The 27275-nt window shown below is 47.7% G+C and overlaps 2 protein-coding genes across 11 annotated transcripts; one reads left to right on the top strand and one right to left on the bottom strand.

Annotated features, from left to right (window-relative positions):
- Positions 1-592: 592 nt before the first annotated feature.
- MFSD13A (major facilitator superfamily domain containing 13A) lies at positions 593-14211 on the bottom strand. Of its 5 annotated transcripts, none has more exons than XM_015633272.3 (9): positions 14133-14211; positions 8099-8367; positions 7571-7650; positions 6315-6764; positions 5320-5437; positions 4253-4301; positions 3351-3522; positions 2594-2787; positions 593-2379 (listed from the first exon to the last, which is right to left on the bottom strand). In XM_015633272.3, exons 2-9 carry the CDS (start codon positions 8261-8263, stop codon positions 2126-2128), a joined length of 1482 nt encoding a protein of 493 aa, XP_015488758.1. In that variant the 5' UTR covers positions 8264-8367; positions 14133-14211; the 3' UTR covers positions 593-2125. The 5 variants fall into 5 exon arrangements, with proteins under 5 accessions (XP_015488758.1, XP_015488757.1, XP_018862818.1 ...); XM_015633271.3 differs by having other exon boundaries at positions 4253-4349; positions 14133-14161; XM_019007273.2 differs by lacking the exon at positions 14133-14211 and adding an exon at positions 14077-14095 and having other exon boundaries at positions 2126-2379; positions 4253-4349.
- A 1072-nt stretch (positions 14212-15283) lies between these two features.
- On the top strand, positions 15284-26341 carry C6H10orf95 (chromosome 6 C10orf95 homolog). Of its 6 annotated transcripts, XR_004498165.1 has the most exons (3): positions 15284-15685; positions 17033-17170; positions 18742-19888. XR_004498165.1 is itself a non-coding variant. In XM_033515771.1 (2 exons), exon 2 carries the CDS (start codon positions 24831-24833, stop codon positions 25503-25505), a length of 675 nt encoding a protein of 224 aa, XP_033371662.1. In that variant the 5' UTR covers positions 15508-15685; positions 24769-24830; the 3' UTR covers positions 25506-26341. The 6 variants fall into 6 exon arrangements, 5 of the variants coding, with proteins under 5 accessions (XP_033371662.1, XP_015489406.1, XP_018862675.1 ...); XM_033515771.1 differs by lacking the exons at positions 17033-17170; positions 18742-19888 and adding an exon at positions 24769-26341 and having other exon boundaries at positions 15508-15685; XM_015633920.3 differs by lacking the exons at positions 15284-15685; positions 17033-17170; positions 18742-19888 and adding exons at positions 15912-16052; positions 24769-26341.
- Positions 26342-27275: the final 934 nt, after the last annotated feature.

Below are 27275 nucleotides of genomic sequence, written 5' to 3'. Positions count from 1 at the left end.
CTCTTGCCTGTGAAGAATTGTTGCCAGCCAGACTCTGCAAGGAGACACCATCTTTGGTCCAGGATTGCATTCTTGGCCTGACTGTTGCAGGAGGAGATTCCTGGGCTGCAGCCTTGGTGTCCAAATCTACTCTCCTTTACATGTGTTATCCCTGAGACTTTTGTCACTACAGACATGTGAAAGGCTGGAACAGGGCAGCCTAGGCTGAGCAAGGGTGATACAACTGCTCTTGTGAGAAGAGCTGGTGCCAGCCCACGTGTTTGCAGAGAGCAGTGACTACAGCTGTGCTCACAGGGTGGGCCCTGGGAAGGTGGCCCCATGTCCAGTGTACTGTGACTGGTCCCATCTTGTCCCCAGCAGCCACTGGTGTAGGAACAGGACAGACCTAACTCTGGGGCCTTCCAAAGCAGCAGGGTAAGTGATGCCTCCTTTTAAAGGCAGGTGATCCCCTCTGCCCCCTGAAGAAACAGCCAAGCCCCAATGCAGTTCTGTGGAGAAGGAGCTGTCCCCTTATCTCCACCCAGCCACAGCTGTGTCCCCACATCCAGCCACTCAGGCTAGAGCCACAAGCTAGAAGAAAATTCTTAAGCGATTCAGAAAAAGATCATCTTTAATTTATGAAATGGAGAATCATTCTCAAACTTGGTTAGAAGTTGCACAAATAACTTATGATTGAACCATTAACAACTACAGCAGCCTCATGGCAGGAATGTCTTGGTCCAAGACAGAAGGCAGCCATGTCCTGAGGCAACATGGCAGGTTGGTGGGCTGAGACCCCAGAGGGAACCTGGCACTAAACAAAGAACATCCTTCAATGTTCAACAGCTTCCAAACACTGCCTGCAAAGCCCCCCTCCTTCAGCAGGCAGGCGCAGGCTTTGGCACATCCTCTCTGCCTGCCCATGAACACATCACAGGGATTGAGGAGTCACTCCCTTGCCTCAGGGACCCCTTTGGTGATTACCTGCTCATCTACTCCCCACCAAAATCAAGGAGACCAAAGCACCTGCTCTCCTTGGGTCCCTGGCTCAGCGGCTAGGTGAGCTGATCTAACTCAGGCACTGTTTCAAGTGCAGAGGAGCTGAATGGTCTGCCCCTCCCCTTAGGGATGAAATCCCGACCCTGTGACTAGCCAGTATTGTGTCAGACAGGCTCCAAAGCATTGTGTCAAAGGCACAAAAGCAAGACCTGGTATCTCCAGGCTGTGCTCTCGTGCAAGAAGGGAGGGCGCCAGGCTGCCTCACCAGGTCACCTGGGATTGCCCTGGGCAGGGAGGCACTTCCAGTGGCTGGAGTAGGGTTGGTTCCCTGACCTTGCCCAGAATGGGAGGGGCTCATGGTAAAGCTGTGAGACAGCGCTGAGTAAAAGGGGCTGTGGAGAGGAAAGGAGGAATAAACACAGGCAATGGGATGCACAGTGAAATGATAAGAGTTCAAGGCTCTGAACTCAGTTCAAGCCCAGCATCTTTCCCAGGCCAGCAACAACTCCCTCTACAAGGCCACAGGGGAGGAAACCTCAGCATAAAACAGCAAACACAACAGATCCAGGCTGTGCAGGATATTGTCCCAGGAACAACAAATGCTTAAGAGTGGATTTGGTCAAAGAACCATGGCACTGCAAGTGGGAAGGGTTCTACCAGTTACTGGGAAAGGCCTTAAAGGTCCTCTCATCCCTGCTCCTGTTTGGCAATCATTCCTTTCATCCCTCAGAGGCCTCCTACTCCACTCCCTGCACGGCTCTAGTGATGAAGGGCTCCCTGTGCAGTCTCCTCCTGCTCAGCTGGAGGCTGTGGCTCCTCAGAGCCATGCCCAGCACAGAGAAATGCATTGGGGATGTGTCTGTTTCTAGAACATGCAACCCAGCACCTCTTCACTGGAGTAAGCAGCTCTCTGCTCCATGGGACAGGCTGGGATAAAATGTTCTTACTTCTGAGATCAAGCAATCTATCTCAGGCCCCTCACATGCTGAACCTCTCTGCCTTCCCCAGTGACCACCACCTGGAATGAGTAAACACTAGCATGACAGCATTTCACAGCTGAACCACGAACATCAGCCTCTCTAAGCCCATCATCCCTGCCCTCCAGCACCAGCCTGGAACCAGCAGCATCCTGGGAGCTCAGGCACCCTTAGATTGTTTTGATCTCTGGTGCTTGGCCTTGTGTCAGGCTCTGCCGCTGAGCCTTCACCACCTGCAGCCGCTTCCCATGCAGGCTGAACTGTGACCAGGTGAGGAGCTGCAGCAGGGCACATGTGATGGGCACAAAGACGAGGAGGTAAAAGCAGCCCTGGCGAAGAGTTGGCTCCAAGGCCACAGCAGACTCCAGCTTCGGCTGGGCACTCACCACGTTGTTCAGGGGGTCGCGCTGGAAGATGTCGTAGCCTGGTGTCAGAGAAGAGTTTGTGAGAATGGGGCAGTGGGGATGGACCTATGTCCATTCTCTTTGAGTGACCAGCCATGGAGATGCAGAGACCAGGCAAAGGTTAGCAACTGAAGAGCCCTCTGCACCCACCCAGGGCACAGCAAAAGGTGCCTGACACTGAACTCACAAGTTTGCCTTGTCCTGCTCCACTGCTTTCCCCAGGAGCATCCTTACCTGTATATGCACAGAGCAGCCAGGTGCCGATCAGCGGGGCGAAGGTCTGGCCTGGCTTGGTGACCAGAGCCACCATCCCAAAGAGCAGGGCTGAGGCTGCCTGTTTCCTACGGTTCAGCACTAGGTCCTCATCCACCAAGTCAGTGACCACCAGGTTGAGTAACTTACAGGTCCCTTCTGTGAACACACGGTTGCTGCAGAACAACAGGCAAAGCATTGAACGGGGCTATCAAGAAATGACAGGAAAATGTGACAGATAAGAAAAAATTGCAAGGATGGAAAAGGCTTCCCCACACTTGAAATAAGAATTTCAGAAGCCCTGGTTACAGGAGAGGAACACCACTATCAATAAGACTTTGTACCCTGCAGTGACACCTCAGATAAGTTCTGACCTGCCACACAGACAGGCCTGGGGACAGGACACACTGGGCCTATGGCTCACAGGCACCTGCAGCACACACTAAGGGCTGCGGAGGAGGACAGAAGCTCTCAGCAGCTGGCAAAGGCAGGTGCAGGCTGCCACCAGCCTTGCTGGTCTGTGACCTCCTGAACATCACTACCTCCCCAACTCTGCAGCATGATAGCCTGTGGATTCTGCAGTGATCTGTCCCATGTGCTGTCAGAGCTGAAAAATCACAAAGCTTATGTATGATCCTGTCCCCTGTTCCCTGCCTTCCACTCCTGTTCTTAAAACAGGGACAACTCATTTTGCTTCCCAGGAGGCAGAGGGCAGGGGAAGTGACTGCTGCTTGCCTACCTGGCAATGAAGATGCAGAGCAGATACACCTGATCAGGTCCTGCCAGGAGCATCACAACACTCAGAGCCAGCTTCAGGAAGAAGAGTCCTCGCACCACAGCGTATACCCCACAGCGACGGCAGAGTGACAAAAAGTAGAGGTTGTTGAGATGGGGGGCAATGTAGGAAACACCTAAGCAGAGACAGAGGAACAAACAGCTTGATGGAGTTACACTTTCCACCATATCCTCAGACACGATACCAAGGGAGACAGCAAGGCTGGCTATTGCCAGCAGGACAATACAGAGTAGCTCCCCCACATATACAGAAGGCTGCAGCAGATTTATTCCATGGCTTTGTGGCACAGCACACACTTTCCTACAGAGGGAGACCTTCTTCCATCAACCTCATGGACAAGAAGGAAGAAAAGACTTGCCCAGTGTCATGCAGAGGCTGCAACTCAGCCCTGGTGCAGAAATGAGACAGACAGGACTGCATGACTAGACCTGGCCTGCACAGAACCCTCCCAGGGTAACTCCAGGATCAATGTCCACATATCTGTGGCAACTTGGAAATGATCCTTGTGCTGCAGAAGGAAAGGGATAAAATTCTGGGCTGTGTTCTCTGCTGCATCCTGGGAAAGGTATCTGCAGCCTCTAGTGCTCAGAGCAATACCTCTCTGGAGTCTGGTGTCCAGCACACCAGGCTTGTCTACTACAAAAGGCTCCAAGTTACTTCAGTGCCCAGGAAGGACAACTCAGAGGTCCCAAGGAAATATGTGGGGTGCGTGCATGACCGAATCTTACAGCCCAGAGTCCTGCATGTGAGCACACCTCTCCCCAGATGGAGTTTGGGAAGAGCAAACCTAGACTCGGGTCAGGTCCTACGTTTGGCTCCTTCCTCCAGTCCCACCTGAAACTCACCAAGCAGGAAGGATCCAGTAGAGACAGAGATCTGGTCTGACAGCAGGTGCTCCAGGAACAGAGGGAAGAAGTTGCTGTTAAAATGGCAGTGAAAAACCTGTGAAGGCAGCATGCAGACAAGCTGGTCAGCAGGAACAGCAGTGAGAAAGAACAGAAAAAGCTAACAGCCCTCTGGGCTCTGTTGTCCTAGGAGCCCCATGCCAAAGGATCATGCAGGATAGGCCTGGAATACTTCAGCAGAGCAAGACCTCAGCTGTGGCATTTCCAACACTGCTGGCTGAGATTGCAGAGCTGCAATGCCATCAGCCATGCCCACTGTGTGCCTCAAGTCAGCCCCACTGCCCAGCTGTACAGCACAGTGCTGCTGGGGCAGACGGGGCCAGGAGGTGACAGCAGTGACCACAAGGCTTTGGGGGAGACAGTGGCATGGCAGGAGGGAGGAGGCAGCGGGCAGGAGGACATTGGTAAGGCAGCAAGGCTTGAACACAAGGATGCAGACCAGCATCAAGAGCCTGCCTGAGGGGAACTGAGGGATCCCCAGGGAGCCATGACTGCAGCACACAAAGCTGGGCAGGCTGCCGGCATTTGGTAGTCATCACTGAAGAGGATGAAGAACAGAAATGGTAAAAGCCAGATGGAGATGGATCCAGCTGGACAGCAAGAACAGCGATTTGAGCCTCAGGAAAACAGAAGGGGAAAGGAGATTGTGATGACAACCACGCCAGTGAACAGCACTCCTGAACTCAAGCCCTCTGTGAGCCAGGCCCTGTGCTTCTGCACCCCACATGGGCTGCACAGAGCTCAGTCAGCCCCCATAACCCAGTCTACACTGCAGAGAGAGGAAGGAGCACCCCACAGCTTGCTCAGGAAGTATCCTCAGCCACAAGGAGGGAGAGTGGCTACCAGCTGCTGAATCAGCCAGCATGTTCAGGAGGCTCCAAGAGCAAGTGGGTGGTGGAAACACCTTGGCCCTTCCTGGGGAACTCACATACTACTGAATCACCTATCTCAAACAGCCAAAGCCAGCACTCATCCTCTGAATTGCAGCATGTCACTTCTATGCCTACCTGGACAAGATTCATGCAGACAAACCAGAGGAAGTTGCGATGCCGAGAGAGCTGCTGGAGATACTCTGCCAGGGTGATCCTCTTTTCCTGGGGGACGGAGAGTTTCTCAATGTACAGCCTAAATGAAAAGGAGGGATAAAAAGCAACCATAAATTCCTCACACCAAGACAGAGTCCCCAGGTCTCTGCATGTAGATGCAGAGCTGTCTCTAGTCAGCTCCCATCCCAACCTTTCATTTTTCTGGAGCAATCAAAACAGTTGAGTCTACACCAATGATTGCTTATTGCTAGTAAGAAGCACAGGCAACAGGTCTCTCACAAAATTCTCTTAACACAAAATTCTCTTCTTAACACAAAATTCACATTTCTGTCCAGAAATGCATTCTCCTCTTAGCAGTCATTCCACTACACATACATTCCTCTTCCAGGTCCCTGCAGTTAGCTCACCTGGCAGATCTCATCAGGATCTGCTGCTACTACAGCACAATGCTGGCAGCTCATAACGAGATGACAAGTGAGCCAGCCCGAGGAAGAAGCTGAACAGAGAAAACCAGCTTGGTGTGGCCTACCAATAGCCCAGCCACTATCAGGCAGCTGAAGTGAGTAACAGGGAGAAATATTCACTTGTCCAACTCTGTGTGGCATGGGCAGCAACGTGGTCTCATGCTCAAGCAGGAATGCTTTCATGAGCTGCTTCTGACACTTTACCACTCATGGGCCTCACTGAGTGCTCTAGACATGAACTCATTTCATGATCCAAACATGGGATGGCCATATAGCAGGTTAGGCCTCTGCCTCCAGTTTGGACTAGGGCTGACACAAGACAGTTTCTATCTTCAGAGGAGCCAGTGTGACAGCTGATCCTGAAAACTGTATCAGTAGACAAGAACCAGAGATAATTAACAATTTTTGCCTCATCCTGGATCTTCTCACACATTTAGTTTGTTGTGGATCTATGCCAGGCCTTTGTCTCTGCTGAGAATTTGTGACCCTTACTCTTTCAGGGTTGATTCCTGGTCCCATTTCACTTTCCCATTGGCCTGAAACCTCTGGCGGAGCAGCTGCGTGGACAGGGTGAAACCAACAATGGAGCAGAGGGCCAGCAGGACGCAAAATATGCGGAAGGAAAAGAAGTCCTCCTTGTTCCACACTGCATAGGACATGAAGACAGACAGGGAGCCTATGGCACTGAAGAGGGAGCAGTAGAAGTTGAGGCTAGTCCTGTCTTTTGCTGAAACAGCCAGGTCTGCAAGCAAGGCATTGTGATGGAGGTCAACCATGGTGAGAAAGCTGTCATACATGCAAAGGCAAAGCAGGAACTGCAAACCAGGATGTGCCCAGGCAACCCAGAAAGCCAGGAAAGAAATGGCAAAGAGGGGGCCATTGTGGCTTAGTGCTCTGAGTCTCTTCAGAACTACTTCAGGGGAAGAAATCTCTGTTCCTGCCCTGTAACAGAAGAAAAGAAAAAATATTTTAGGTACCTGGACAAAACCCTGATCACATATTCCTCCTCTCCAAGGAAGTAATGTAAGTGGCAGAGACACAAATACAGCTTTTGCTCAAGTAACAACTACCCACATCAGACACCTTCTCAGCTAATAGTGAATACACTGAAAATATGGGTTTAAGGCCAAAAAGAAAAGGGATTTCTTTTTCTCCAGAGTATTTCTCTCCCTGACAGTGCTGTACTGTCTGCACTTTGCACAATATAAATGATTTTCATGAGTTTTTACTAATTGCAAAAAGCCACACCATGATTTTCATTAAAATGTTGATGTAAATACATAAGAAATGCTAATGGCCCACAATACAGAGCTGTCTTGCCTCAGCTCTCATCCTATAGTTTGGAAACAACTGGTCTAAGGCATTCCATGTGGAAATAAATGTACTTTTCCCCCTTGTGCCTCCCAAACCATGTACAGACACTCTCTAACACCCCATTAAGAGGCTTGCTCATATAGCAGGGGCTTGAGATTTTAGATGCCCATATCTTAGGTTCTGCACCACTCATGACTGTTAAGGGTTAGGGTCACATACATCCAATAGGTGTGTGTGACTTTTCTATGCAGTCAAGTACTGAAACAACATTTATGAGCACTGAACTTCAAAGATGCCATGAAAAGGAAGTATTTTAGAGTTCCATGCCCAATAAGCCATTCCCACGCCATCATTTTAAAGCTGCCAATTTGACATCATCTTCCCAGGAGACTAAACAACTTCCCAGACTCTTCTGGAAGCAGAACCTCACTTACTGCTGTGTGCTAAGGAACACTCGGTCACTCAGCCAGCCAAACAGAGGGTCATTGAGGCTGTTCCAGATCAGAAACACTGTCTAGGAAACAAAACAGAACATTGAAACAAACCACAGGATACCACTGTTCTGTCACCAAAGCAAGCAGTGGTGAGCTGGCATGGTGAGCTACCAGCAGGAACTGGCCCAGCACACCTTCCTTGCCCCATCGCCACTGTATGATGTCCCCATTTGGGGCAACTGGCAGTAAGGCCAGTGGTTTTCACTGCCTGTGAAACATTCTGACGTCCCCAGAGGAAAGGCAGTCTTAAGAACTAAGTCTCTTCATTTTCTGTCCCAGCTTGTTCTATTTTTATATAAGTGGGAAAAACTGAAAAGCCCAAGTTAGCATTTGGGAGGCTCCCTTGCTCCCTCTCCAAAAGGGAACACTGCTGTTAAAACTAACAGTTTTCACATTTCTAGCAAGAACCAGCCTTGCTTTCAGAGTTTTTTGCTTAAAGAGTACAGAAGCTGATGGAAAACAACTAACCTCTCCTATCCAAAAGGACAGTTTATCAATCTTGTAAATGGAGACGAAGGTGTCCACATAGTACAGGAGGAACACATTGTGCAAAATGGAAACAAAGAGTGACAGAGACCCGTAGATCACTGCAGTGGGCAAATGGAAGAGACAAGCCAGCAGTCGCAGCCCCATGTTGGTGCAGTCAGTGTTCAGCTCCTTCGATCACCTCCATTTCAGGTGACATATCTTCTCCCAACACCTACTACATCTTTGTTGAGGCCAATGCATTGTTGCTCCTGCAGGAGAGAAAAAAAATAAAATGAAAATAGATTCATTTTTTTACATGAAGTAAGAGGTGAATCAAGCTAATTGGTAAATCTTTGTCTGCAGAGATCTGAATTCATATTGTTTTGAGGAGCTGCTACAAAGTGGATTGGAGGGGATTTAAGAGACTAGAAGCTGTCTGCGGCTCTGAAGCTGTTTCATTAAGCTGAAGCCAGGCTGTGGGCTCCTGGGGATACGACTGCCTCCTCATGAGCAACCTGCCCTGTCCTTTACCCTGTAATGTTCTTTGTTATCCAGCAAGTAGACGATTAATCCAGCTCTTTAAAGGCAAGGTCACAGGAGGAATCAAGCTAGACAGCAGCAAACAACAAAGCAGCCTTCAGAAAATACACCTAGTCACCGGTATCTTTAGGTACTAATGTAAATTTTTACCCAAATAAAAATGACAACAGCTGTGATGTAACTTCACATGTGCACAATCTTTCCACAGGCAGTCACAGCTGACTGCACCTGGGCTGGCTCAGACAGGAGTTATTTATAGTGAGCAATGTTGCTGCTTTGTGGCATAAAAAGACACGACCAGAACACAACTGCAGCAGGCATGCTGCCATCATGCAATAAAAGTGACCAGAAGTGCCTTAGCAGTTGTCCAGTTTGTCTTGGAGTGGCCTAAATTTTAGGACCACAGTCTGAAATAAAGATGCTTTGGCTGGACAGCAATATACACAGAAATAAAACACACGGACACAGCAGCCTTAGACCAGAACAAGTTGCTCTATGTTCACAAGGGGCTGAGTGTGAAAGGAGGACTCCTCACACTTACACTGACTGGAGCTCATGGCCAGGAGGTGGGGCCAGAAATGTTCTCTTGTGCTTTTCAGGCTGAGCTCTCTCTCACACTTATGTTGCTACAGATCAAGGCTACGCACAAAGCACTTATGTGAGACGTAAGGGCTTCTTAAATCAGTAGAGGTCAGCTCTTCCACCCCATGCCATCATGGGAAGCCCTGTTCACAGTACACACACATAAAGGGTGACAACAAAGTTGTTATCTTAGCACTGTCAAAAGCAAGATGAAGGGCTGCATGTCACTCCGGTTTCAGCCCTCCAGGGCCTGCACTCACCCAACTCAGACACATCATGGGGGCCTTGCAATGTGGGATAAGACTGAACACAGAAGAAATAGGAACCTACATACCACACCAGCCCCTTGGGCTTGCAACACCAGCTGCAGCAAGTCCAAGCAGGAAATCAAGCGGAAGAATAGACGTCTGGGTATGAAACCTGATGAAATGCCAATCCCATACAGCATTTCCCTGAAGCCATGAGTCTGACCACTTCTAGGCAAGATTAGAAAAGCAAAAAGTAAAAATAACCGTCTCCTCTGCCTAGGCCAAAGAATTCCTCATAACTAGTTCAGAAGGAGCAGGAATAGCATTTGTTCCAATCAATTACATCACTAGACTGAAACTGCACCTCAGTTCTATTCCCAGCCAAAGCACTAGACCTCAACTGGATCCAACTGCAGAGCCCTTGTGGAGCTCAGACACCACTCTGCATCCCTGCCAGGCCAAAACCCATGGCCAGAAAAAAGGAAGACACTGCTGGAAGGGAATTCAGCCAGACAATGAACCTTTATAGATGTAATTAAAAACAGACAAGCCTCAAGGGGAAATTTCATTTTGTATGGTCAGGAATTGGAAAGGAATCACGATGTGCAAAGACAAAGGTTAAGAAGAAGGGAGAGTTAAGACAACTGTCCCAGAGGTAAGTCCGCTGTCTCTCACCAAAAGCCTTTTGTGGAGAACTGATTGAAGAGCAGATGAAGATACCAGACTGCTGGGCCCTCTCATGGAATTGTCAGGACACAAGAATTGGGAACACTCACTGTACCTAGCAGGAAGTCAGCTTAAAGCACACAAAAATATTTCTTTACCTGGCTGGTAATAAACACCTGACATTTGCTATCAAAGGATATTAGAGAGCTGGGCAGCAGGTTCAAAGGATTAGATGAATTCATGGAAAACAGCTGTACACAAACAGCTACTAAAGGGAACAAGGCAGGGAAATCCCCTCTAGTTGCCTCAAGTCAGCTGTGCAGCCTGGGGGTGGACAAGGGGAAAGGCCACAAATGGTGCCCAAACTCACGTGCTCTCCCCCTAAACAGCATCTCCTGCTGCCACCGTGGGGCAGGATATGGGGAAAGATGGGTCAACAGTGTGACCCACTAGGGTGATTCTTATCCTGGGCTTGCCTTTGCTATCCAAATCCTGTGTGAAAGCAGAGCCCACTCAAGCCTTGGTCTTAGTGCTGCGCTTCATGCTGTCCCCATCCAAAAGTGTTTCACTGAGCACATGTTGCACAAACCACAGCTGTTGAAGTTCCCAGAGACACCTCATTTTTGCCATATAAATGCTACAGCACTGTTCAAGGAGGGTGAAGTTCCACTTCCTTTCTTTCTGCCCCCATCATTACTCCCTCACAGATGTGCAACCTCTACAGCCAGCTGATATTTGCAAGTGATGTCACTTTTTCTATGATAGTCATTAGGTCATTTGATAGATATTTTTTCCCTCCTCATCTGCAAATGTGCAGTTAAAAAGAAACAAATCACAGTTGTCTGTAAAAAGCAGATTTTACTTCTACACCCAAAGCATTGTGTTATTGCCACACTGGTATTTTCATAACCTTTTCCTTGGGATGGAGAATTACTCATGGAGTATGTCAGAACTTTTCAACATGAGGCTTTAAGAAATAATGGGAAAAGGAGCTGCAGGAGGGAATAGCTCTCATTCATTCACATTGAATCTCTAACATAGTCATAAAGGAACAAGCTCATAAATTAAAAAGCAAGGAGTCTTTATTTGAGAAACTTCCTCCTCCACATTTGACATCTGGCTCCTGCCAGTGACGTCTACAGATCTTATCTTCCTGAGGAGGATGTTGGAATACTGGCTACCAGGAAAGCACTGCTTTTGTTTGAGAGTGCTGGCATGCAGCTGTGTATGGAACACACCAGAGCTTGGGGCTCACACATCTGCTCTAACTTCCTAGCCAGCTCTTGGCTGGATCCACGAGTCCTCGTGTCCCATGGTGATTCGGCAATGCTTTGGCCTTACAACAAGGCTGAGCTCCAGCCTTCTACAGCTGAAGCCACTTGTACTGAGCCAGCAGCAGAGCCATACATGTGAGTCTTGGCTCAAGCCAACCTTTTAAGCAGGGCCAGATGATTTTTATGTGCTGAAGTTACCACTCAGCAACCTGAAACAGCCATCTGCAGACCTGACTGCGGTATCAGGATGAGTCTCGTATTCATTCTCCCCTGTGTGGGTAATGCAGGCTGGAATATCCCAAAATAATACTTCAGGATATGTCTGTTCTTGCTTGAACTGACACTACACTGCCTCTGCTGCATATCCTGGTTTTTGAGAGGCTTACTAACAGAGGGCCAAATGCACCAGCTCTGCATCTCTACAACTGCCACACAATAAATCCACCCAGCAGCTGGAAAAACCACCTGAGAGAAAGCCCTACTTATAGACATTTGTCACTGCCAGACAGGACCAGGCTGCTGGCAGTCCAGTCCCATTCACAGGAAAGCTGGGCTGGAGCTGCACCTGTGAAAGAGTTGATGTCCTGTGACCTGTCCCAGCAAAACACCTGGTGCTGGACCCATCAATTCCTCCCACAGCCTGCAAGTGACAGTCATGTACGTCTTTATCTGGTCAGGGTTACCCGTTAGTGATGAGCCCATTCTGGGGGCACAGACCAGGTTCTCCACATTCTCTTTCTCTCCCACATGTTACCCCAGGACACCTCCACAACAGAAGACGTTTCAGAGTCCTCACCCCACGAAGCTACCTGGATTCTGGCAGAACTCTGTTAATAAAATGAGAAATCCCTCCACAGAGCTATGAATGAAACCAAAAGAGCCTCCACTTAAACAAGAAAATACCTCTCAAAATCCTATTTCTATTGCAGAAAAGCTCCTTCCTAGATACATACTTCACAAAATTTACGTTCCTCCGAGCCTGAACTTCAATCTTGTGCACCCTTTTAGAGATTAATATAGCTCCAAGGCTCCCAGTTTCTCCACTCTAAACTTCTCCTGAAACTCTCCTAACACCCTTGGATAATCCCTTAGCAACAAGGACTCTTGAGGGAACACTAAACACAGTCCTGTGTGAAACATGAACAAACACCCCAACAGCAGGCTCCCAGCAGCCTGGTATCTGATGGGTGAAAAAATGAAACCTTTGAAACCACCTGGATCAGGCTTGGAAACATGACTGGAAGAGGTTATGAGGGCATTTCCCAGTACTGTTTACCAATTCAACAATCACTGATGATTGTGCATCATGAGGTTAAGTAATACCCTTCTTATTACAATCAATCATGTGCTTCCGTCACTCCTGCTGAGTTCATACAAGCAAACACAACTGCCACACAGACAATTAACACCTTGAACCAGCTGGTAGCTTCAATGGAGCTGTGCTCCAGCTGAGCAATCTTGTTCAATCAGATCTCATTCCCTAATAAGAACACAAGGTTTGTCAATATAGAGATAACTGGGCAGATCTCAAAGCCTTAGAACTTGCCAAGGCTCTTACCATAACAACACACAACATCCTGTGTCTAAAGAACTCATTGTTTTACAGTGTAAAGGAAGTGTGTTAGATGTATTAAAAGATTTGCCCCTGATCATTTGCTGTCAATATAAACTCTAATCCTGTAGTGGACCTCACAGCACTAGGATGGGAACCACTCCGGCCTCAAATTAAAAAACTAGAAGTAAATTTGAAATCATCATTGAAAACGAGCCCCAAGAGTTGATTCAAAGGAGCTACAGGAGAGGATTACTGCACACATACTGTCTGTTCTTCATTAAGACTTAATAGGAAACTCCAGGTGAGAAGCAACTTGCACCACTCTGCCAAGTGCAGCCAGCAGGAGTTTCTGCTCCACAGCTTCCCGAGAACAGGGAGTCTCCTCACCTATGCAAGGCTCCCAAAGGCACCGTCCCCTCCGCAGGGCCCCAGCTGCAGCCACAAGGCCACACGCCACTGACCGGGTCAGCAGCTGCCGACATCCCACGTGCAGCACAGGAGCGCAGGGAGCCTGCGAAGTCCGGCTGGGGATAGGGACACCGTGACTTTGGACATGCCCAAGTAGCGCTGCCATCCCCTGTGCCCCATCCGCAGGGATCCTCCGGGCTGAGGGAAGCCCTGGCAGCCCTGGTAGAGGAAGGGGTGACCGGGAAGAGGCACTGCCATCCTTCCCTATCGGGTTCTCCAGAGGCATTGCCATCCTTCCCTGGTGGGCTCTTCCTCAGGCTCATGGCAGTGGTCTGAAGCCTGTCAGGTGAGAGGAAGGCGTAACAAGGACACCAGAGACCCGCGACACTCCGGGAGAAGAGGGCAACGCCAGAGCCGCGTCTCTTTGCCGGGAGGCAGACCCCACCGGCTCCAGGACTGAGCCCCCCGCCCACGGGCACCGACACCAGGGAGCGACGGCGCCCCCCGGCATGAAGTGGGATCTCCCACGATAACAGAGGGAAATATCCACCAGGGCTCTACCACTGTAGGGAAGGGGGATCCCTCTACCCCTCAGAGGCATCCCTACTGGGGGGTACTGCTTCTCCCACCCTGCCCGAAGCACACCATTGAGCGGGCGAGGAGTCCCGTCCCCCACCTCACCCCACTACAGGCAGGAAGACAAACCGGGGCCAGCGATCAGGCGATGAGAGACGCCCGTCCGCCGCCTCGGCGCCTCCTACCTGCGTCCAGTCCCGGCGCTCCCCCGCCGCTTCACAGGCGTACGGCGCGGCCGCGCATGCGCACCCTACCAGCCCCGCCCCGCGGCCATTTTGCGCCCTGGCAAGTGAAGCCGCCGGCACCTCCCGGCAGCCATGGCGCGTGAGGGCACTCGTCTCCCTTATTTGCATATCCCCGCCCCCAGCCGCACGGGCCTCTCTGGTCCCGCGCCACCTCTATGGTCCGTCCTCCTGTCGCCATGGAAACGCGGCCTGGCCGGGGACGCCAGCACTTCGGGACAGGGAATCATCGTGGAATCATCAGTATTGCGCGAGATCTTCAAGTTTATCCAGTCCACCCGCCAGCCCAGCTCCACCACTGTTTCCCCTAAGCCACTAAACCATATCACCCAGTGCTAGATCGAGAGGCTACTTGAAAACCTCCAGGGATGGCAACTCCTCCACCACCTGGGCAACCAATTCCAATGCCTGATCACTCGAACAGTGAAAAAAACCCCACAACTGTTATTTTATCTGAATCCCCACTGTCCCAGCTTGAGCCCATTTCTTCTCACTGTAGGCACGGTAGAAGAGACCAGCCTCTGCCTCATCACAACCCTCTGTCAGGGTTTGTAAAGAACAGTATGGTTCCCCTTGAGCCTCCTCTTTTCCAAAGATGTGCCAAGATGCAGAATGACATCTTGCAGAAACAAAAATATATACATGGCTGCTTGGGTAGGTGGGGCAGTAATCCAGAAAATATGTCTCTGGTCTTAGTAATCAGCTACTTACATTTCTCTCCCGTGATTAATTTCTATTCATCCTGTGTATTTCAGAAAATAGGGACTATCCTTGTCTATTATAATTTAAGATCTCTCTGTGGCCTTTTCTTCCAAAGAAGCAATTCCTATATTCAGCATGTGCATCACCTTTCCTCTCTCACAGCAACAGTTGCTTCCATTCTCAAATTTCACCAGGGGAAATTTTACCACAAAAATTTGAGGCAGGTAATTTTTATAAATTCCCAGAAGCCAGACAACTAATTGTAATCAACATGGTTTGTAATTAAAGAGTGATTTGTAGGTATTTAGCTTCAGCTATTGAGATCACGAACAGAAGAGCAAGGTATAAGGCACTAATCAAAGAATCATTTAGTTTGGAAAAGACCTCTAAGATCACAGAATCACTAAGCATCCCAAAGGAGCTGCACTGCTGCTCCTGCTGTGCTGAGTGATGATGAGCTGATCTCGCAGATGGAGTCACCCATTTAAAACTCCTGTGGAGATTTCTGTCTGTAAAAGTCCAGCACAATGCAGGTGCTTACAATAAGGTAGTGCTGATGGGAGCCACTGATATGGCTTCTTACTTGATTACAAACTGGATGAGCTGTTACTACAAATACCAGCTTAGGTAGAGCTACATGTGAATAAAAAGCTTGGGGGAAGTAAAACTAAGGGAAAATAAGAGGGTTTATGTCTATAGTTCTCAGTAGGGGGGCTCTTTTCTATGTTAGTCTCTTGCTTTAAAGGTTACAGTTCTTTAAGTCTTGCTAACTTGAGAAAGAACCAGAAGTTTTGGTAAGTGCTTTTGAGGTTTTTCTATGCTGGCTTTATGTACTGGTCTTAGCTGCTTCTTTGTCTCTGTTCTGTATCCTTGTTCCCTGTCTGAGCATGTAAAGTAATTGCTGAAGGAATGAGTTTCCTGTTGCTGCCTTTAGGTATAAGGGCAAGTTCAGGCAAGTTTTGTGGCCCTGGTTACCACAGGAAAAACTTCCATAAGGTGTAATGTGGTATCTTAAGGCATCTCTGTACTCTCTGTATGTCCTTAAGGCACTTCAGTGAAAAAGAGCCTGTAGAAAGTAACCTGCTTTCTTATGATCAGGTTGTGCATTCTACTGTTTCTTGGTTAAGTGAAGGCATCCTCTTCGTTATCTTTTCTCTAAATGTGAGTACATGTATGTCTAGCAAATGTGTCTGAGTTCTGCACTTATAGACTGGGCTGTTTTGTGATGTTGCTGCATTTATATGCTACCTTAAATGTTTGCAATAGTAGAGCAGTGTACAACTGAGGTGTCGGGTATTTTGTCTGACTTTTTAAAAACACAAATCTCTTTGGAGGTGGCATCCCTTTCACATCTACTGTTTGATTATGTGGGTGCAAGTCTACCTATAGTAGCATAATTTGGCTGTGGTATTGATTCAGGCTAGTGCTCTACTCTGTAACATTCCTAGCACTTCCTGCTTGTGAAAGATACTAATGTAAATAGGCATTGTTGTGTGATGAGAGGCTTTAAGCACTTTAATTTAGAAAAAAATATACAGAAAGGCCTTTGAGTGATTGTATTCCTGGAAACATAAGATTTTCTTTTGAGTCCCATTTTAAAAAATCAATAATGTTATTTGTGAGCTATGTTCTGCATTGTCTAAAGACCATAACAGAAGGTAGTTGTTTTTGTGTTTTTTTAAGTTATAGTAAAGTTAAAGATCAGCAGATGCTGCAGTTGTCTGCCTTGGGGATACAGTAAGAGTGGTATTCCTATGGGTAATTCTAGCTCAGCTGTTTGAACTTACACTAGAAATGCAGTGTGTGTTGCTGTTGTAACAGAAAACTCCCTTACATGCTAGAGGGGTAAGTCGTGTGTAATACAACCCCAAAGATTAGATAATGTTTCCTGCCCTGCTGTTTCGAGTGTTCATCACCTGGGAAGACTTAGTGCAAGTGTGTAAGATTATGCCTTCTATACTCCTGCAGATCTATCCTTGATGCAGGATTTGTGGGAATGGGATCTAATTGTATTTAAAGAACGAAGAGTTAAAATGCAAACAGTTTTCTGTGACACTGGTGCTTGTCAACAGAGGAAACCCACTGTGGACACAAACTCCCTCTGGAGAACCAGGCTGTGTGACCAGTTAACTCCTTTGCAGGATATCAGGAGACTCTCCTAAGAGCTCTTCAAGGACAAAGACTTGTAATCAAGTAGCTGAGAGAGCAGAATGCTGTGGAAGTACAAAACAAGTTGCTCTGCTATGCAAACTGTCTGTGCGTAAGATAAGAAAGTGCTGGTAGGTAACTGGAGCTGGGTGTGGGAATTAAGGCTGGATTGAATGATTTGTCTTGGTGTGTATAAAGTAAACAATCTATAACCAGGAGGAACCAGATAATTATGGAGTGTCTGAAGCAGCTCTTGCAGAGTAAAACCTTTCAAGGCCACCTGCACCATATCAGCAATACTATGTAAGGCTGAGATTGCCAAGGTAACGATATCGGACTTGTCAGGCTTAATAATAGATGTAGCAAAACTGAGGAAGAAATAATCTGGGTGGATTGGCTGTTTGGGAGGAGACTGGAGTAAGGGAAGCATAAATGTGCCAGAAAAAGTGGATCCTGAAATAAGAGAATAATACATAAAATGAGACAAAAGTGAGATTAGCTGACTGAAGGACTGCAGGTATCTGTGGATGATAGTGAAGCCTGAGGACCCAAGCCCACAGGAACGCTGAAGTGATGCTCCTTGAACAACCTGCTGGACTCTACATCAGGTCTATGTTGGAAAGAATTGTTGTGGGAGGGCAGAGCAAAGTGGGATAGATGTATATCCTGGTGCTAAGTGGTGTGGGAGGAAAGGGTGACTCAACAGCATCATGTGTGCTTTTTAAGGCTTGATTAGTAGCTTCACGGCTGTGTGCAAAGTGATCTAAATAGCCATGAGATGCTACTGGTGCATTGATGAGGTTGCTTAGTTGATTTATTGGTGTGCTTGATACAAATTAGTGCCCTGAGTCTGTTCTCTCAACACTGTCATGTGAAGAGGAATAGCTGGGCAGAAGTCACAGATGGGGGCTCAACCAGGACCTCCTAATTTGGAAGCGTGAGCTAACTGATACTGAGATCTTTTCTTTGAAGAAGAGCATGTGTGGATGGAGATGATGGCTATCAGATGAACTCTTGAGTGACAGGAGGAGCAGGTCTGTGCAGACTGTGTTTTAACATGGAGGGGATCCTTAGGACTGAATGCTATGAAATACCTATTAAAATATGCTCAACTAAAGAAAAAAGAGCAGTGTCTAGATAGAGAGCTGTGTCTGGGAAAGGGTTTAAATGAGAAAAAACATAGGGTACTGAGACATGGGATGCAGGTTTGAACTTCAGGTGGAGGAAGGCATCTGATGCAAAGGGTAACCTGCAGTGGTTAGTGGGAAGATGAGAATAGTGGTGGTAGAAGCTTTAATAACAAAGTTAGGTTAAGCCAAAAGGAGAATGTATCAGAAAGAGAAACTGTGGAGTATATCTATAATGTGTGCTCTGGCACAGCAGACACATACCCAGGGAGAGGCTGAATAGGTGACAGTGTCAGGATCACCTTGGTAGCAGGCAGGGATGTTTTCTAGAGCCTTGCCTGCTGATGCAGCCATCCTATGGTAACACTCATGTTTTATTCTTGGTGGCACAGCTGTGTTATCCAGCAGCTGCAGTCAGAGCAGGAGTGGCTGCTCCAAACCTCTGTCACCAGTGAGTTGCGTTTTGGCTGCTATTTGAGCAGAGTTATGCAGGGGGGTGGTTTCTGGATAGCTACTGTCAAGTAAAGACTTGCTCTGCAATGACTTCACCTTTTCCTGGTGTTTTGATTTCATAGAGTCCGGGCTTTGTGCAGACCTCAGGAACAAGTGCCAGACCCACTAGACTTCAGTGCTTTCTGGGAATGTTGCTTTGAATAACTGAAACGGATCTGCTCCCTCTTCAAAGGGCCTCTATAAGGGGTGACTGACTGTAATATGCAATAGCTGCTATTTCCACAGTTACCAGTGCCAGCTGGAGCTCTTTTCTTTGTGGTGCACTAGTAACAGCAGGGTGAGACTGGTGTCTGCTGGCTTCAGAAGTTAAATTCTCCCCTTTGGCTGAGCTGAAGGGATTGTTCATGGAGCTCTTGTATCAGCTGTGCTTGTGGTATCTTTCCAGTTGGCTTGGGCTGCTGTAAGAATTTGGGCAGTGAAGCAATTTCTGATGGAAAGGGCCCTCCTGTGGGGTGAGGGGAAACCAGGTCAGAGGCCCAGCATTGCTGGGGGAGTTCTTCAGACTGGGTTAGTGATGTGGGGAGACCTGTTTTCTACAGCATTGATTTGTATTGTTGTAAGTCACTACTGTCTGCTGGTACCTTGAACTAGGCATGATGCAGTAACTTTTGTGTAGTATTTAACACTTCTTGGGGTGCTTTGCTGGGGCAGTATGGGTTGGTTTTCTCTTGGTGAGTGTAGCAAAATGTGGTGCTATTTTATGTTTGGGGGTAAATGGGTTTGTGTTCAAAATTCAAGTTTTTCCATTATTAAGCAGCACTAGCATGGGAATCTGATCCTCTAGATAAAAACTGAGGCGTGAGAAGGCCCAGCTTTTAAGGAGCTATTGCATTTTTCTTGAATTCCTGTGTTGCTACTGGGCATCCTATTTAGGAAGGCAGCCAAGTGCCTGCATCCTGAGCATCAGTACTGGTGATGGAGGATCAAAGTTATTGTGTTGTGTGGCTTTTTGTACCATTCTCCCATCTCCACAACACTTGGGAGTCTTCTCCTGGATGAATTTTACTGAAAAGACTTCAAACTAAGCTTGACCTTAAGTTGGCAATAAAAGGATAAAAGTGACAAGGTAAAATGTGAAACTGCTTTGTCATGATCTTCTCCCACACACTATCTCCAGCTACCAGGATGCTGGATAAGTGCATGGGACTGACACCAGAGTGATGGAAAACAAACCTTGGCTGAATAAAAACAATCAGTTTTAATGTCTCACTTTAAGCAGTCCTTATAGGTTTGGGGGTTTTTTGTTTGATTTTATTTTTGGTTTTTTTTGTTTTTTTAAAAAAGCCAAAGCTTTGTCAGGTGGGAACAATTTTGCAGACTCTGCTCAAAATGGGGAGACTAACTGGAAATAACCTATTCTTCATCTTTTTGGCGGGGGGAAATTGGTGCTTTTGCAGTATTCATCCCTGTACACTTGGGAGTTGTTACAGAGCAATGGCAGGAGATCTGTGGTTTTTTGTGGGGTGGGGAGAGGAAGAGGTCAGGAAAAAAGCTAGAAAGAATAGTCTGAAATCTTGAGTGATGGAACAGAGGAAAGAAAATGGGAACTTAATGGTATCTTCATTTGTGAGCTGATCACAAGGCTATGGAATGGGGGAAGAATAGCCTTGGCTGAGAGTTACAGTAAATTTGATGGCCATGGTCCTCTCCCATGGACCCAGTGTCTCTACAGTTATGTTGGCTTGCAGCATGTACCCTGAGGAAGTATCTAAACCCACCCCAAACTGCCAGCCTGGCCTGGGAACCCTGCTTTAGATGGACAGAAGACTTGATGAAACCAGTCTCTCCAGACATGTGAGATACTTGTATGAAGTTTCACATGTTGGGTATTGTGGCACACCTGTGTGTTGCTACTGCCCATGATACAGTCATGTTCACTTTAATCTCTCTCCTACAAAATGTCTAGTCTGGCATGGAATTGAATATTTACACTTTGCTCTGTTTTCTGTAGCTCACAGTGGTCTCTTGTGTTCTACAAATACCTAAAAAGAAATCTCACCAAATTCAAAGCTAGCCTAGGTGATAGTAAAGCTCTGCTGCCCTGAGATGTTCAATAAAACCCATGATGTTCTGTATTTTTAGCAGGTAATTTGTGCTGCTTTAAATACTAGGAAAGTTCTACCAGACTTGGGGATTTCTGGTTTAACTAGTGGTGGATTTATCACTTGTAGTAACTGAGAGAGCTGAAACAAAACCTTCTCTTATCAAATGTCGTCTCTACTTTTGTATTGCAAACATTGCTTGGTTGCTCCATAGCAACTGTGTGGGGCAGCTGGTGTGAAGCACACTTTGGTTGGCAGGCCTTTTTTGGGAGCTGTGGTGTCAGTCCCCCTGACCTGCACCAAGATGTTTGAGGAGGGAAAAGTGCTGCCAGGTGATTGGGGCAGTGGGTAAGGGAATTGCTGGAGTTAGCTCTGGCAAGCCTGGGAATAGTCTGCAGTATCATGTTCTCACTAAGCAGAAATTATGATCCTGTTAGTTTTCTGTGACCATCTTTGGAGTTTTCTCTCCTTTTTATTGTGCCTATGTGGTGCTTCATTCAGCTCCAGCCAAGTGGGATTTGAACCCTTTTCCAGCAAGATCAAAATTGCTGGAAAAGCTTAAAAGGAGAGGCTGCCTTGTCTCTTGCTGTGGCCTTTCTCCCTGCGTTGGTCCCTTGTTGCTCCCTGCTGCAACCACTGCTCTCAGTGCCCTGGCTTGGGGAGACTTGGCTCTCAGGCATTGTCTGCCCATCCAGGCTTTCCATCTCTGCCACCAATACCTGGCATGTATTGATTGATGTCAGTGGCTCTCAGGAGCAGGCAAGCACTCAGCAGAGTTCAGCACAGGCTTTAAGGACTTCTTTGCCTGTTCCTGCTCAGGACATTCAAGTGCTGAGCAACAGATATGGTGATTTTTATTTTTTTTCCCTCCTCCCCTCAAGGTATAACAGCTTGAAAGTGGAACAATGGAGGATGGTAGTCTGAAGAGACAGATCAGCTAGGTTCCCTTCTCTCTTTCTGGTCCTGTAGTTGCTCCTGAAGAGTTGGAGGCTGTCAGATATTTACTTCTAAGTCCAGGCTGGCCTCTGGCTGCTGGCAGGAACAGGTGGATCATAGTATGGTTTGAGCTGGAAGGGACCTAAAGATCATACAGTTCCAACTTCTCTGCCATGGGAACAGGCACCTTTTTCTAGACCTGTGTCCTCAGAACCCTATCATGCCTCACCAGGAATGCTTCCAGGGATAGGGCATCCACAGTTTCTCTGGGCAACCTGCTCCAGTGCCTCACCACTCTCACAGTAAAGAATTTTAATTTTTAGTATTAGATTTGAATTTGCTCTGCATCAGCTTGAAACCATTCCCCCTTCTCCTATCACTTCTTGGCCTTGTGAAAATTCCCTTTCCATCCTTCTTGGAGACCCCCTTTAGGTACTGAAAGGTGCTATAAGGTCTCCTTGAGAAAACGAGGGGGAGAAGAAACTGGGGATTGGACTCCTTCCTCAAGTGGCACCACTTGATGTTGGTATTTGGTTTTCTTAAGTATCTGGCTTTTGATGCCTTCCAGCCATCAGATGGCCTCACAAATGATCACCTTCTGGGCAAACCCCATTTTCCCTGAAGCAGTGTCTGCTTTTACTTCCTGGTAAGTGTGGGACAGGATTGGGCAAGCCAGTACTGGTGTTCTCAAAGCCCTCTTCTCCTATACACATGGATTTGACATGCTGTAGCTCAGCCTGAAGGTCAGTATGAACAGGCAGTTGGGTAATGGTGGGGTAAACTGCATTGTCAGCCCCTGGGAGCACCAGGGTGCAGCTCTGCAGAGGCCTCCTGCACACCAAAACCTTGTTGCAACATACCTGAGCATTCAGAGCAGTGCTGGGCCCTACAAGCCAGGAGCTGGTGCTCAGTGCCCTGTGCAGGTAAGGCTGTGTCTGGGTAGTCTGAGAGCTCTGGGCTGGGGCATGCGGAGAGCTCTTCTTGTCAGGCAGGGACAGGGCAGCACCAGGCAGCTGTGCAGAGGAGCCTGGCAGAGGCCACCCGGTCAAGGCTTGCTCTGACAGGTTTGCAAACTTCCTCTGGGGCTGTGAAGTCTTATGTAGGATGTCAGCACATTCCTCCTGAGTGATCTGCTTCCAGGGAAATGTATTTACTTATGTGGCGGGGCATGTGACAATGCTGTCCTGAAGTGCTTCTAGCCCCACTTAATCCTCATCTTGTTCCCCCTTCTTATCTCTTCAGTTTGCTTCCTCTTGTGGGTCATCCTGCCTGGCTGAGCCACCAGCTTGTTCCCCTTATCTTCATCTGGTGTAAAATCAAAGCAATTGGTAGCTGTGCTCAGGCTGCCTTTTGATAAACCCCCAGTGATTTAGATGGCCTGTCAGTCCTCCTTGCAGCTGCCAGGAAGACCTGGGAGCAACAATGCTGACAACCAAAATGCAAGATGCTACAGAAGCTTTTGAGCAAGAGCTGGTAATCAACTAAATGTGAACAGCTTCTCCAGGGTTGTCCTTAACTGGCATGGTGCAATACACTGCCCCAGCAGAAGGGGTATAAACTTGGCTTGCTTTATTTCAAATGATAGATGCAATAGCTGCACAATCTCTGTGCAGACCACTTGCTCTAAAATACAGGTAGTTCACAGAAGTGTGGATCTCAATAGGGATGCATGGATGAGCTATTTAAAGAGATGCTGAGACTAGCTTTCAAGATGAGACCATTTATTTCACATGCCCACCTCATGCTTCCATTGACATTCAACACCATTTTACATTTTTGTGGTGGGTCTGAGCAAGTTAGGCAAGGTTAGGTTGTGAACTTAGTTTCATTTCCTCCTATCTGAGGGGGTGATGGTTGTGATGGGCTTTGCCTCCAAGGCTGCAAGTCTTGTTTAAGAGTGCTGCCTGGTCTTGACTGAATACTCCAGTGCTGTTCCCTGTATGGGGTGAAGGCTTCTAGCTCTGATCCCATGGCAAAATAGGTTTGAGCCAGATAGTGTACATTATGAACCTCTAGGAATGGGAAGAACTTGTGCTGGTTAAAAAGAAAAACCTCCATTTTGCAGTACTCAGCACTGCTTGTGTCAGGCAGCTCTTAGGGGACATCTAAACTTCAATCTCTCTTTCTTGGTCAACATCTGTGGGAGAGGCAACTCTAGTTAAGGCTGAAGCAAGAAGAGCCCACAGGATCTGAATCCATGAGAAAACAAATATCCAGTTTACTGCCTTTAGTTCTGTGCATGGTCTTTTCCTGTCTCTGATAGCAGACTTTTTTTAAAATAAAAAGCAACACTGTGCTATGTACAGCTTCCTTTCCTGCCTAGGGGAGAGGATAATAAGTCATGGGAGGACATTGCTTTGTGCTCTGGAGGGTGCTTGGATATCTGGCAAGGGCAGACTAGGAGCAAATTCAGCTGTAGGTCAGAGTTGCTCAAGGTAAATGCACACTTAAATGTGAATGGCAATTAGTGAGACCAGAAAGAGAAACCTGTACATGAGAACTTGTCAGAGGAAATGTAGATGTGCCTGTATTTTGCTCTAGAAATAAACAGTAGGTGCAATTCCAGTTTGCTTATCTGAGTAAAAGCAGGGCTTTGGGAGGATGGGGAGGGAGTCAAGGACAGTTGAAGATCTTATTTGTTTAAGATTTCCTTGTCTGGGCAGGACAACAGTTGACATGACTGCAGCAGGGTTGGGCTCTTTCCTTTCTTTGCCAGCTTGCTTTGTTTCTTTCCCTTGTGCCTGGCTTCCCCATTTTCATGCCTGCTCAAGGGCCTTCAGCTTCTTGCAGTGTCTTGCTGCTTCCCAGCACTGCAGACACAAGTCATGAGGAGATGAGGTTGACTCTTCTGCCTTCAGTGGTCTTTGTTAGTTTGTTCTCATCTTTGCAACTCTGCGATATGCGAGTTAAATGATGTCTGGAAGAACAGCTAACAGGTAGTCACTGGCAATGTGGCTCACTTGTTCTTGATAGGCTACTGCCACTATAAGCTGTGGGGAGCTCTTTGTATTAGTTAGTTGGCATGCTTACAGTGCAAAGTGTATCTCCTCATTCAGCCTGAAATGTACATAGTCAATGTAAGTTATTTCTCTTCTCCTTTTGTCCTCACAGCTTTTGAGGCTCAGCAACTGCTCCAGAGAAGTCTCCTGTGTAAAACCCCAGGCTCCTGTGCAATGTACCAGTCCAGCTTTGTGCCGCGGGAATATTACCCAGCCATGATCCTACCTTCTGCCTACACCTACCCACCGCTGCGGCGTGGGAGAGCAGAAGACATGTCCAACTCTGTGATGTTCCCTCCCATCCACATGCACAACTTCTACAGTCGCCCCCTCACCTTTGTGGTGGACCGGAACAGCTACCCCAACTATGTGGGAGGTCATGTGGAGTATCACCATCTCTATAGTGCCTCCAATCCCTATATCCATCCATACCACACCTGGCAGTTCCCTCCCATGGTCCCTATCCCTCTCTACAATCCCTATGCAAACTACCATCCCTATGCTGCCTGCCAGAGGTCAGATCAGTATCGAGACACGTGGCCAGAAGGCTTCACAATGAGAGGGGAGCTTCAGTGGGGGAAGCTTGGAAAGGTGTTTGGGCCAAGGAAAGACCTCCCAGAGTTTGTGAAGGATGATCTCCGGAGGGTTTATGGCACCTACCCCCGGACTAATGTTTCCATATCCTATCGGAAAGGAGAGTTCTTGGTCAAGGGAGACCCCAAGACAGAAGACCAGGAATATGCAGTAGAGAAAAAGGTCATCCAGCGGGGTGTGACCCCCAGTGCCAGTGAGGCAGACGACAGCAGTGAGGACCGGAACCGTAAGAAGAAAAAGAAACTGAGACGTTGAGGTAGTTAGATACCCAATGGACTGATCTCCAGTACCCTCTTGGGAGCCAGCTGGCAGCTGTTTTTGGTGTGGCTGGCAAGTAACACAAGCAATGGATGCCACCATTCCTGTTGATTTCTAATTGCTCCCTATTCTCCACAATGGGTGGATTTCCCCTTTTTGATGCACAATGATCATCCTGTGAAGAAACCACATGATACTTGACTGTTGGATCAGCTCATTGGTCCCAGTTTTGAAATGAACATTTGATTTCCACTGGTTTGGTTGACTGGTCACAGCCTGGTGGGGGATCTCCAAACTGCAGCCCTTGATCAGAGAAGATGTCTCTTCCTACTGTGTCCAGGGGAAGGGCCTGTAAGCTGGTTCTCTTCCTGGAGAGATAAAAGCTGAATTTCCTTCAGGATGAGGGTTGTGCAGGTCCCAGTGGACATGGGGGTTCTCAAACACTCTAAAGAGCAATTGTCTGCATGTCTTGTCACTGCTGTTTATGACCATATCATTGTGCTTTATCACCACAGGAGGCCTGTATGCCTCACTTCTCTACACTCTGGTGTCCCCACCCTCTTACACTTGATAATGTGGTGCTCAGTACCCCTGGCCACATGTTCTTATTGAAACTGCTGTTGAGGCCCTGCTCTGGGTCTGACTTGGCTCTGGTTGGAGGTTCTGGCTCTCCAATGAGGTTACAGGAGTTGTTGAACCACAGCACTTCCATAGCTTGGTGGTTGTACTGGAAGAGCTGTCCTGGAAGCCTGGAGGGACTGGGTCTGACTTACTTGCAAATTTCTGTACCTTTTAAATGACTATAAACAATTAAAAAAAAACCCAAATGCAAATGCTTGTATTTCTGATTCTTAACTACCTAATATCAGCCTCTTTTGTGAACAACTTGCAATCAGATCTGTCACCTGCTTGTGAAGTTAGGGATGGCTGTGGTTCATGCCCAGCCACAGTGGCTTGCTGCACTTGGCAGTACCCTGCCTTGTCCTAGTTTGTTTTCTGTCAGCTTCTCTAGGGACCAGCAGGAACTTTATATGCATACAGGAGAAATATGGGACCTTCTCTGTCCCCCTGTAGTCTCCTAGTCTCCCCTGCCCTCCCACATGGGAGGGAATGGGATGTTACCCACCTGCATAGCAAAGGAGACTTTGAGGGTAAACTTGGAGGCCCTTGGTTGTTTTGAATTGCTATAAAGTGAAAGCAAGTGTATTTTCTTTATTTTTTTTTTCTTCTTAGTGCAACAGATTTTAACTAGTTGCCAGAATATGTCTGCAACTGTCTGCATTTCCCCTTCCCCATTTAGCTGCTTGGAAATGTGTTAACTCTGCTGCCAGACAAAGCTGCAAGAGGGCTGACCAGAAAAACTGCTGTAGAAACCTTGGACCAAACTGATGCTCTTTGGCTGTGTTGCAAACAATGGCAGTGGGACTTGCTGAATGGGCTAGAAAAGGCCTCCATTAATAGCTGCTGGCAAATCAGTTATGCTTTTGGTTAGTATAGTATCCTAGTATAGGAAAAAAGCAGCAGTTCCTGCTGGGTTGGTTGGTTGGTTGAGGTTTTTTTTTTAATCTCTTCCTTGGCTGAGCAGGCTGTCCTGCCCAGTTTTAGGGATGTGCAGTTAAATGCCTGCACTGGTCTTGCATTGGTGGTGCACTCCCCGTCCTTCCAGCAGCAGCAGCTCCTTTGGGCAGAAAACCCAAAGTTCATGCACTGGGTCCCTGTGCAGTGGTGTACCTCTCAGTGGGGTGTGGGAAGGAGTTTCTTCCCCAT

Source organism: Parus major, chromosome 6 (assembly GCF_001522545.3).
Source record: "Parus major isolate Abel chromosome 6, Parus_major1.1, whole genome shotgun sequence".
NCBI lineage: Eukaryota > Metazoa > Chordata > Aves > Passeriformes > Paridae > Parus > Parus major.
The sequence above is the reverse complement of the archived record's forward strand: the minus strand, read 5'-3'. Positions and strand labels throughout refer to the sequence as shown.

Bases quoted from the DNA above. Each gene is read 5' to 3' on its own strand.
- MFSD13A (XM_015633271.3), bottom strand. From the start codon at position 8,263: ATGGGGCTGCGACTGCTGGCTTGTCTCTTCCATTTGCCCACTGCAGTG. The intron at 7,651-8,098 runs GTTAGTTGTTTT...TTTGTTTCCTAG, and splicing joins TGTCCTTTTGGATAGGAGAG to ACAGTGTTTCTGATCTGGAA. The intron at 2,788-3,350 runs GTAGGCAAGCAG...GTTGTTCTGCAG, and splicing joins CTCTGCATCTTCATTGCCAG to CAACCGTGTGTTCACAGAAG.
- C6H10orf95 (XM_033515771.1), top strand. From the start codon at position 24,831: ATGTACCAGTCCAGCTTTGTGCCGCGGGAATATTACCCAGCCATGATC.